The 11,280-nt window shown below is 33.9% G+C and overlaps 3 protein-coding genes and 1 long non-coding RNA gene across 5 annotated transcripts; 1 reads left to right on the forward strand and 3 right to left on the reverse strand.

Annotated features, from left to right (window-relative positions):
* Positions 1-217: 217 nt before the first annotated feature.
* Positions 218-1,227, reverse strand: LOC144559969 (uncharacterized). Its single transcript, XM_078309134.1, has 2 exons — positions 655-1,227; positions 218-319 (listed from the first exon to the last, which is right to left on the reverse strand). The coding sequence occupies exons 1-2, from the start codon at positions 1,141-1,143 to the stop codon at positions 218-220; spliced, it is 591 nt and encodes a 196-aa protein (XP_078165260.1). The 5' UTR covers positions 1,144-1,227.
* Positions 1,228-1,229: 2 nt separating this feature from the next.
* On the reverse strand, positions 1,230-2,694 carry LOC144559970 (protein FAR1-RELATED SEQUENCE 5-like). The gene is made up of 4 exons (XM_078309135.1): positions 2,646-2,694; positions 2,422-2,561; positions 2,266-2,287; positions 1,230-2,083 (listed from the first exon to the last, which is right to left on the reverse strand). Exons 1-4 carry the CDS (start codon positions 2,692-2,694, stop codon positions 1,230-1,232), a joined length of 1,065 nt encoding a protein of 354 aa, XP_078165261.1.
* Positions 2,695-4,203: 1,509 nt separating this feature from the next.
* Positions 4,204-5,756, forward strand: LOC144559283 (uncharacterized). Its single transcript, XR_013513113.1, has 3 exons — positions 4,204-4,344; positions 5,072-5,166; positions 5,549-5,756. It is a non-coding gene; the product is annotated as an uncharacterized LOC144559283 (long non-coding RNA).
* On the reverse strand, positions 4,338-7,610 carry LOC144559282 (plant cysteine oxidase 2-like). Of its 2 annotated transcripts, none has more exons than XM_078308303.1 (5): positions 7,138-7,610; positions 6,246-6,361; positions 5,763-5,892; positions 5,069-5,287; positions 4,338-4,806 (listed from the first exon to the last, which is right to left on the reverse strand). In XM_078308303.1, the coding sequence occupies exons 1-5, from the start codon at positions 7,250-7,252 to the stop codon at positions 4,688-4,690; spliced, it is 699 nt and encodes a 232-aa protein (XP_078164429.1). In that variant the 5' UTR covers positions 7,253-7,610; the 3' UTR covers positions 4,338-4,687. The 2 variants fall into 2 exon arrangements, with proteins under 2 accessions (XP_078164429.1, XP_078164428.1); XM_078308302.1 differs by having other exon boundaries at positions 4,338-4,803; positions 7,138-7,595.
* Between the last annotated feature and the right edge of the window lie 3,670 nt (positions 7,611-11,280).

Raw genomic sequence — 11,280 nt, forward strand, 5'->3', positions numbered from 1 at the left:
AAATTACAGCCTTGGATGAAATTCTTCAAATTACAAGCTGTTCAAATAAGATAGTCTAAATAAAATTACAACATAGTCTAAATAAAATTACATGGTCTTCAAATTACCACCCAAGCAATTCAACATGACATGTACTCTTCTAAAGTCTTGAAATTACAACATAGTATAAATAAAATTACATAGTCTACAGAGAATAAGATAGTCTAAATAAACTTTTTTATAAATTGTCTTCCTCAGATTCGTAAATTTCTGCCATCTTGTGAACACCACTCTCCTCATCAGCAACCGCCTTTCGTTTGCCCTTTCCATTGATTTTCAACTATCACAATATGAGCAATTCATGAATTAAAATTGAGTAAAAAATTGTCTTGAAATTACAATATGAGCAATTCACAATATGAGCAATTCTTGAAATTACAACACTGGTACATACCTAATGCGCTATTCAAAGCAGTGAGCTCCATATGAGTTATTCAAAGCATAAAAATTGCATAGTTGAGTAAACCAGTGAGCTCCATATGAGTAAAAAAATATGTAACCAGTGAGCACATGCCAATAGTGAGTTATTCATGGAAAACAATGAGTTCTAGCCGTTGAGTTATTCATGGCATAAAATTTCTAAGTTCAAAAAAAATGAATTAAATAAGATTGTACCATTGGACAAGTTCTTGAGTTGTGGCCCTCTTTTTCGCCACATATACTACAAGTTCTGCGCTTCTTCAAAGAAGGAGGTACAAACCGTGTCGAAATTTTCTTTCTACCTTTGCATTGTGACTCTCGTGGGTCATGAAATATGGGATTGGCATTAAATTCCTCATTCGCTGACCCTTCTTTGAAACCTTCCTCAAGGCTTGGTAGACAACCTCCTTGTGCTTGCTTATCTAGTACCAACAACAATTTCTGTTTTCCGCTTGCAATTATCTCCTTCATACAAATATAAGCCTCTGCACTAACAGCCCCTAGGTCGGTAAGCTCCATCCAATCTGATTTTAAAGAAGCTTTCCTCAATGTCAGCAACTCTGCCGATTCTCCCGAATCCATACTCCCCTTGCTAATGGATCTTTTGACACTTGCATTAGCCCCTTTGGTCCACCGTTTCAAAATGTAATGGTCGGGTAGGTGTGTTATACCCACATATTGCATTATTTTTATAGCATGTGGGCAAAGAATCCCACCTGTTATGTACCCCTTGCAATTGCAAGAAACCGTACACCTATCCTTGTCCACCTCTACGATGCGAAAGGCATGTTGTACTTGTTTGTTTGATAGGTGGTGTCAAAAGTCACGACATCACCGAACTCTTTGTATGCTCTCCTTCCTCTACCATCAACCCAAAAAATATTCTTCACAACACCATCCTCATCTGCCAATACCGAATAAAAGAACTCGGGATCATCTTGCTTCTCTTGCTTCTGTTTGAAATACATCACAGTTGTGTGAACATCAACCCCTACGAGCTTTGCATTATCTCCCGCTATTAGATTGCTTATATCCTTTTTCTTGAACCTAACATTCCCCGTACCATCATTTTCAGCACCTATGTATTGATGAATTTGCAATGTTCCCACATTTTGAGCACTCAATTTACGAATGGTGTCCTTCTGACTTCCCGTCATGCTCTTATGGGATCGCAAATTTCTTATCTTCGAAGGGCCCGTGATCAAAGCATGATTGTGATCCTCCCCAAAGACGCTCACTTTCCATTTTCCACTTTTCATAATTCTAATCCTCAATAAGGCCTTGCAATCACACCTTGTAATCCCATGTTCTATCTCAGGTGTAGCAAGATCCGTCGAACATCCAATCGGCCTCTCTTTTCTTTTATGCCATTCTGATTTTCCTTCTTTGGAACAAACATATCGAACTGATGATAACCCATTCTTATTAGTTGTTGAACTATTTTTGCAAACACTAAAGCCAACAAAACATGCATAATTGTTGTAGAAACCATATGCCTCTTCAGGTGTATTGAACTCCATGCCGACATACGGCTTAGTTGTATCATTTGACAAAGGCTCATCAACTTGTACTGCATCATCAACTTGTACTGCATCATAATAATGGATGTAGGGATCCGTAATATCTGATTGTTTTACATAAGCAAACCATAATCACTAAACAATCTTGCTTAAGTTGCAATTGTAAATGTTTTAAAAATGTAAAATGACAAAGATTACCTGCATATGAATTCTCGGATTATTTTCATCTTCATCGACATAAATTTCATTTGAACCTATCTCTACACTATTAGAAACATCAAATGACATTGGTTCTCGCACGAAGCAAGCTGAAAAAGGAATAACATATTTTAGTTATCACAAGAGTTCATCAATTCTCTTTAGATAAGTTACCTTAGAAGGTATAACTACAAATGATATCTCACCTGAGAGAGAGAGAGAGAGAGAGAGAGGAGGGATTTACCTTAGAAGTGCCTGTGACAAATTGGAGAAGACGAGCTCTGTCTTCTTTGTTGAACCCTTTTACCACCTCCCAAAACCACTGCATTACCGGGGAGGCTGCTGAGTAACCAATGTACTGTGAATTTGCTTTCAAATCCTTCACTACAAAAAAGATCAGAAATAAATAACTACTATTTTCAATGGGCAAAATAAGAGAAGATGGTAGCCAACCATTAATTGTTTTACATTCAGATTTAGCTAGAATTATTGGGGCACGGTGCAATTGTGAAAGCATGATTGTTACTACTAAAACATCCAAAACAATTTAAAAATCAATCAAAGAGATAATTTTTAAAACATCATATAATCATCATGCACAGATCAGTAAACTATGAAGGCATTATGCTTGCCATTGAAAAAACAAGAAGTATCAGCCAAGGTACTTGTGAAAAGGGTACAAAACAGATATACCAGCAGTAGAGAAAATGAAATATTTGTGGTACTTACAATAGGATGAACTAATAGCACGCCAAAGTTGTAGATGTTGTCCCCAAGTAATGCCGCAAGCAATAGATCAAATGCCAAGTCCTGGTGTGATCAATTTATTCATTGCCTTCCCAGCCTGGAACCTACGGGTGATTTCCAATACCCTTGATTTTTAATAATAAATTGGAGAGCTATATAGATTTACATGCCAAAAGGAATTCAGTTTGGAACTAACCTGATGACTTCTCGAAGCTTCAACTGCAATGGAGGACGAGATGGCACCGTCACCGAAACCCTAGGTCGCCGCTAGCTGCCACAGAAGGAGGGTGGTCGCCGCCGTTACTTGGTCCGCGCGAGAGGTTTTGGCGCCGCTAGGAGATTGTTGCTGGGAGATCGCGCCGCTAGGAGATCGCCACTGAAATCGCCAAATGCCAAATTGATAGAGAGAAAGGGAGGGAGGAGTCGGGAGGAAGAAAAAACGCGTTTCAAACTTTAACTGGAGGAGTCCATTCGTTTTTTCAGCGCAAATTTTAGATCAGATCAGATGGGCTTTTCACGAATCAAGAAGGCAATCCAAGGGATGATAATGCAAAGCAAATGTGGCTGTTTGCTTTGCAAAGTAGAGCAGCCTTACTCTATATATATATATAAAGTTAGGCTGGGGTGCTATGGATAGCATAGTGGCCTCTATGCTACGGCTCAATATTCGAGTTTTCAAAATCCAAACGGTCGATCCAAACCGTTCATCTTATTCTCCATATTAATATCTGCTTGGAGACCAAATTTTACATTTTTCTGAATTTTTTTACTATTTATTAAGTATTTTACAAAATTGTTGATCCAACGGTGGCTGCACAAAACAGTAAAACCGTTGGATTAGCGATTTTCAAAGTGGCTTAATAAATAGTAAAAAAATTCATAAAATTATAAAATTTGGTCTCCAAGCAGATATTAATATGGAGAATAAGATGAACGGTTCAGATCGACCGTTTGGATTTTGGAAACTCGAATATTGAGCCGTAGCATAGAGGCCACTATGCTATCCATAGCACCCCATCCTAACTCTCTATATATATATATATATATATAGTACGTCTAGATCCTTCTAACAAAAGTATACAGTAAAAAGTAACTATAGTTTAACAAAATGTAATGTAAGTAACTTTCGGCAGTTTCTTTTATGAAGTGCGGCCCATATCCACTTTCTATTAACAATTCATTTCAGCCCATAAAAGATTTATCCTCTTGGCCCATGCTCCTTCAACTTAAACTGCTGCTTATCTTCTCCTTTCATCACTTGAATTGTGACAGGCGGCAGATCAGAAGCTGGCGGCTGGGCTGATCTAGGCGGAGGCGGGGCCGACCAGTGGCATCCCAGGCGGCTGCGCCGTCTAGTGGAGCCAGGCAACCCGGCTGGAGGAGCAGGCGGACTGGCAGGATCTCTTCTGTTTTGGCGGAGGTACTGTAGCGCTACAGTGAAATCGGGAAAAAACAGCTAGGGTTTAATTTTTTGGCTTCGATATCAAGTGGATTTTTAGGAAAAAATAAATTGTATTGATTCATTTTTCTATATAGGCGCTACATTTTTATTTGACTCCCTAAATTATTCTATAATTCCTATCTTATCAAAAGAACTCTATAGTTCTATATAATGCATAAACATACATAAATCTCAACCGATTGTATTATGACATTTTACTTCGACAGGTGTCCCAGAAAGAGATTGTCCATATTAATAGTTTACAACTAAACAGGGTAATTTCATCATCTTCTCCAAGATAACATATTCATATCGCGAGATATTAATTTTCGACAATTCTTGGACCCCTATATGGTGCACTAACTACCATAAAATCTTCAGGCTTATCTCTCTCCTCCAACCAAGCATAACCGTTGTTATTCCCCTGTATCATTGCCTCTCCTGCACAAGTCAAATATAATTATAATGCTATTAACAAAAAATAACTAATGGCAATAGTATTGGATAAAAATTACTTTGGTTGTATTACTTTTAACCTTTCTGGGGAGAACAGAAAGGGTGAATTGGGCAATTAAGTCTTTTAGATTTATTTTTTTTCTTTTTGTTGTATGGTTCTGTATAACCTTATATTATTATTTTTTCAACAATCTTGGTAGAGGCAGTGTCGACCTTAAATTATTGCTAACACAAAACGGGTATGTACCAGGGAAAGATGACAATGAGAAGTCGTTGTAGTAAGTGCAGTGTCGGCCTTCTTCGTCAGAGTAAGGCGGGCCCAGCACATCGAGCACTGCACACAGGGTATGTGCCGTAAAACAATGCATGTTTCCTCCGTCATTCGGATAAAGAACCGTAGTATCACAGGGAGCTGTAATTACCTTATCAGACTTGACCATCGCTAAAGTTGGGCCCACTTGTCTACCTATACTTCACACAACAAAAATAAAATTTCTTCATTTTGGACAACCTTTGTGTTTCCTTCATAATTATACTAACTTCCTCTTCTAAATTCCTTTTTAATCTTTGAAAAGAGCTCAGGCTATTAATTAAGTTTATGCACCCATTTGAAAGTGACATAATTTCTCCTTTTACCCAATTAAGTGCTCTTCAAGCTTCAATATTAGGGACAAACAAGTGTTTGAAGCAAATTGTTAGGCTCATTATTTTTGCAATTATGTTACAGATTTCAGCTTGATTTCTTCGAAAGAACACCGATTTTCCACACTGTTTCTATAATGAGAATTAATGAGGATTAAGTTTAGGAACCTTCAAAAGGAAATGGAGAGAAAATCAGAAAAGTTCTTCCAGGTGAGCATTTTTTATTTAAATATGAAAAAGATATTTATTAATAGAATTTTATTGTTTATGAGGTTGGTGAAACTGTTATATATGCTGACCTTGCGGTGTGTCTACCCAATCATACGACTTGACGTGCATTGAGCCGAAGAGGAGTTTACTGAAAACTGTCATGCCGGGGTGATTGTGCAGAGGTATTACGCCTGAAGGAGGCAAACAGAATATACCAATCTGTAGCAAAAGAAATTAAATTAGAGATGAGTGCTTGCATGTACTAGTACGTACACAGGATATATTATATTTAATTGCATTCAAGAAGTACTTTCTGGTACTGGTTTGTGCCTAGGCAATGTTGGGTACTTTACCAATGTGGTCCATGTATGTACTCAGTACCAGTCTACCAGACTAGTGATTGGAAGCACTTAATAGTATGGTTACGTGCAATAATACTAGTTAGTATTACTACATGTATACCCCCTGAGATTTGCATTTCAGAAATTATATCTGTGGTGCACATTTAGAGTTTCAACTTTCAATTTCATGGCATCATATATAGATAAAATTCTTAGTTAATAACTTGGTACCGAGAAATTATCGCACTCATATAGATGCAGGTATGTGATTGGAGGGTGCTGATAGTCATTATGTCGAAAGTACCGCATATTTGGAGTTAGACCTACATCTGATGCTGTTACTGTATCTGCACACAAAAAAAGATATGATAAAAGGATCAACTTTCCAAGAATAAAAATAATAAAAGGAACTAAGAAGAGCCAGTTAGAAATTAAGGTCATATGAAGAAAAGCATAGAAGTTATAAAGAAGGGAAAAAAATTTCTCTAGAAACCAGTTCAAAAGCATAAGCAAGTTGGTTAGAAGTTATGACAATAAAATAATTATATATATATATAGAGAACCAAAAGAAACCTAGTACCAACGTGTGAGGCTGGAGAACACCCCACCTAAAGTGCTGTTTGGCACACATATTATATATTATCTCCCTATGTATGTAGCTTATATATAAATTGTTAGGATATAAGATATATATCCAGAAGCTATACCATCATGGTATGAGCAACTTGGTGAACTGGTAAAATATGACATTATTTTTTATCATATATATAAATGCATATTGGTAATTAATATATAAGCACGAGTTGAGCTGCAATAATTATCATTCTTGTATATGGTTCTAAAGAGATAATGGGAAAATTGTAATAACTATATATATATATATATATATATATATTTTATTTTATTTTATTTTTTTATTTTTTTGTGGAAGGAAGTACTTTTTTTACTCACAAAAAAATAAAAATATACATTACATTTTTCTAAAGAGATACTTAAGTCTGAAACATATCATGTGCATTTGTTTCAGATCATCACAAAGGAATTATCAGAAACACCCAAAATAAATGAATAAATAAAATAGAGATGGTAAAAATAATGAATAAATCACAAGTTTGGAGCATACCTAGAACAGATTTCAGTCTCAACACATCTTCAGGAGATGGTACGGTACCGGTTCCAGGACCAGAGAACACTTCCTGACATGTCTCAAACAGCTGTTGAACGACAGTTTGCATCATACCAGTATTGTTTTTCTTGTTCCTTCTTCGATTCTTCCTGTTGCCTCACTCGGAAGAAGTACAATCTGCCTCGACCAACATAAATCAAGAATCCAAATTTTCTGTATAATTAAACAGAGGGCACCAGGCTAACACATTTGGCCTTTTGTTTGAGCAGCTGGTGTGTTATCTCTTGAGGTTTCCTTCCAAGGGAAGAATGAAAGTGCCTTCTTTTTAAGGTTTAGTTCATACTGCGAGAAGAAACGCTGTGGGTTTGCGTGCTGAAACGGGTATATAAAAGGGGATTATATATTTTCTCTGTGATTTTCTCCGTTTTCTTATTTGTTTAATGATGTTTGTGGATTGAATTTGATGGATCTTTCTAAAACCCATAATAATATCGGATCTAAATAGGCACCCGGAATTTTGAAATTACTTGAACAGTTCTAAATTTGGAATGTTAAAAACAGATCAAAGTTAGGAAAATGATTTATTTTTTGTTTGCTAGTAGTTGGTTGTTTGTTCAGTGTGGATTATTTTTGTATTTATTTATAGGATTAGAGGATTTACCAGGACCCGGATCCACCCTCAGATTGGGGGCGTGGTGGGTTGAAGAGACCATGTTGTCCAGGGTTTTAGAAACCGTGGAACAATTCCAAGTTCCAACTATGCATTCTGCCTTTCCTGTGGGCTGATATATACTGCTCTCTGCTCTCTGCTCTCTTTTGTTTTTATTTTATTTTATTTTATTTTCATGGATCAGACATTTTCAATAGAAACTTCTCTCTTCTCTTTTTCTGATATTATGTACAGAAAATAGCTCCTCTCCAGTTCATTCCAGGTTTTGGAGATCAACTAAAAAACTAAAAAGAGGAATATTTGAGAGGGATGGATTAAGGATTTTTGTCAGGGAGAAGCGACAAAATAACGAATTGAATTTGAACAGTTAATCAAATTCAAAACTATTAGCTAATCGGATATTTTATATAAAAAAAAAAAACAATGTTCTAATTTCTAATTTCTAATGATATGACTTCTAATTTTCTGTACTCTTACTTCTAATCATAATTGCCAATTAGAATTTAAAAAATAATCACAATTTTAACCCTAAATTTAACATTAATTACAAACGAAAAGTCCAGGGAGAAAAATAAAATTCCAAAGAGAGACAAAGTCAATATTTCGAGGTTCTGTTTGGTCATGTTATTTCTAAGTTTCTAGGTAATGAGTTCACAATAATTTCTAGGTCATGTTATTTCTGTGTGGAAAATTATTATGTTAAACAAGTTCACAATAATTTCTGACCGTCCTACTATACTTATATTTTATACATGTTCTCTAAACCTTTTTATTCATTAATTCTATTAATTATATATAGGTTAAAAAAATTACCTTCAAAAAAGATATTGTTAATGATTGTTTAACTTAATTATTCAGTCATTGACAAATTTTACAAAGCTAATAGAAAATTACAATGCTTTGTTAGAAAAATATTGACTTTCTTCTGATTAAGTGTAAATAGTTTTTTTCCAGATTAAATTATACTTAAAATTGCAATGATTTTTGCGATTTTAAACATCTATTGTTATATAAATTGCAATGATTTGCAATTCATTTGATAATTTGATTTATTATAAAAGTTCATGTACATACTGAAAACATTTGGTTAGATTCTTGGAGATGACTAACTGGAGACACCAATTAAGTCCCATCTATTTATTAGATGCCGACAAAGATATATATGTGCATGCTAGATATATAGCAAAGTTTAAGAAGACACATAGATACATCAAATGGTAATGGATATATATCACATGTCTTAATTTATTGTTTTAATAGCTAGCTCTTCCGCCAATATGTAGGCTCAGATATCAAACCAATTGTGTGCGTACTTGTCTCTACGCACACAATTGGTTGTGGATAAGATTAAGTAAGCATGATGTATATATATATATATAGAGTAGGATTAGGTAAGCATGATGTATTTCTTTGGAAAGCAAGGTTTATTTAGGATCGTTTAATTATATAATTATGCTTTAAATATTATTTGGGGTTCATATATACTCTTACGTTTACGGTACATTGATGCATGTGTTGATACGGTCAAAAAGGATAGTTAAATTAAGCTTGAAGATTAATGACATGTTTATTTCTAAATAATTAAATAATATGTTTAACAATTAGGTGACAAGTGCAACGTCTAATATTCATCATTTCAAACATATATGCTATATATGTGTTAGATCTATATATGGAAAGGGATACATACAAATGAGATATTTTTAAAAGTGATAAAAAAAATTGACAGAATGAGAAGCGGGAAAAGGTGCATTCGTTGTGAGTGCTATTGGTAAACTAGAATGAATATCATGATACGCTAAAACGAAATTAGTGCATCTTCAAATAAATTAAATTAAGGGTAATTTCATGTATATCCCTCAAAAACATTGAAATTACGCATTTCTCCCTCTAAATTCATAATATCATATATATCCTTTTAAATTTTACAAACTCACAAATTTACCCACTTTGATGCCTTTTTAATTAAAACTCATTTTTGAGTTATAAAATACTCATTTCACTCTTTATTAAAAAAAATATATATGTAATATGCTTAAGAGAAATGTTCAGTCTTCTAATTAACTGATTGTGAGGATAAATAATTCGGTTTTTTACTTATGAGGCACATACAAATGTATGCCTACATGTCACTGTATATGTATCACAAGTTAAGAAACAAACTATTTACCCTCGTAAACCGACCAATTAAAAATTAAATATTTTGCTCATACATACTACATATTTTAATATTTTAATAAAGAATAAAAATGATATTTTATAAATTTAAAATGAGTTTTAAAAGAAAAAAAAAACAATAAATTGGATAAATTTGTGAGTTACTTAAAAATAGAAGGGTAAATATAAATTTAGGGGGGGTTGTGTAATTTTGAGATTTTTGAGAAATATACATAAAATTTTCTCAGAGATGACAATTAGCATACATCATATTTACAAAAGCAAAAATTGTAGCTTCATAGTGCGTATATTTAATTATTTTCCAAATAAGTCAAGCACTTTGGAATTGAATCAAAAAAGCAGATATCATGGTCCGGAGGCATGTGGAAACAATGGATCAATTCTCCATTTTTTTTTGTTGAAAAATCGGTTATGAAGTACAAAATTTATAGTAAAATATTAAAGATATTTCAAAATTGACCTCCATATTTTATAAAAATTTTATATGAATGACCCCCTATAATTTTTGGATCAATTGATTGAGGACTTCTAGCATTTTAAAACTTTTTTTTAATCAAAATAATTGCTTACATATAATATTATGTTTCTCTCTCGGTCTCTTCTAAATCCCACAGAGAATATCAAAGACAGCTCACATGTGACATTCAAACTTTTTTTTGAATATGTAGTTAACATTTTGACCCCCATTAATGGTATACTACCAGTGTTGAAATTGGAAGATTATAGCAAATGAAATATTTTGTTTTGTATGTTAAACCAACAAATATTGTTAATCCAGGAAAAACAGAGTTTCATCAGTATCTCTATAAATTAAATATCGAGATATAATAAAGCCTACAAAATATCAATTATTACATCTATGGTCTTCTTAATCATCTTCTTAATCGATCCTTCCAATCGTGGAAGGTTTATGAAGAAGAGGAGAAAGCGTAATGGAAATTTTAGGTTTTTTCAAGGATATATATCCATAAAATTCTGTAAAAAGAAAGAAAAGGTTATCTTATCTATTGTACTTTCGGTAGGCAACTCTCTTTCTACAAAGTCCTCCATTCATCTTTGAAGTAGTACTTTATTTTTTTCCATGCATGCAGTTGACAATTTCTTACCTCTTAAAGAATTAATTAATGTTCCACTAGCTTGAGATTATACCTAAACCATTATAAAAACATGCCACCCTTTATTGTGGATAGATATTGTAGAGTTGGAACATATATTAAGTGGATGATATTAGAGCAATATGGAATTGGTGACATGAAAAATATTAGAGCAGTTAAAAGTGCAATTGTCACATC

Source organism: Carex rostrata, chromosome 9 (genome assembly GCF_964058835.1).
Source record: "Carex rostrata chromosome 9, lpCarRost1.2, whole genome shotgun sequence".
Taxonomy (NCBI): Eukaryota; Viridiplantae; Streptophyta; class Magnoliopsida; order Poales; family Cyperaceae; genus Carex; species Carex rostrata.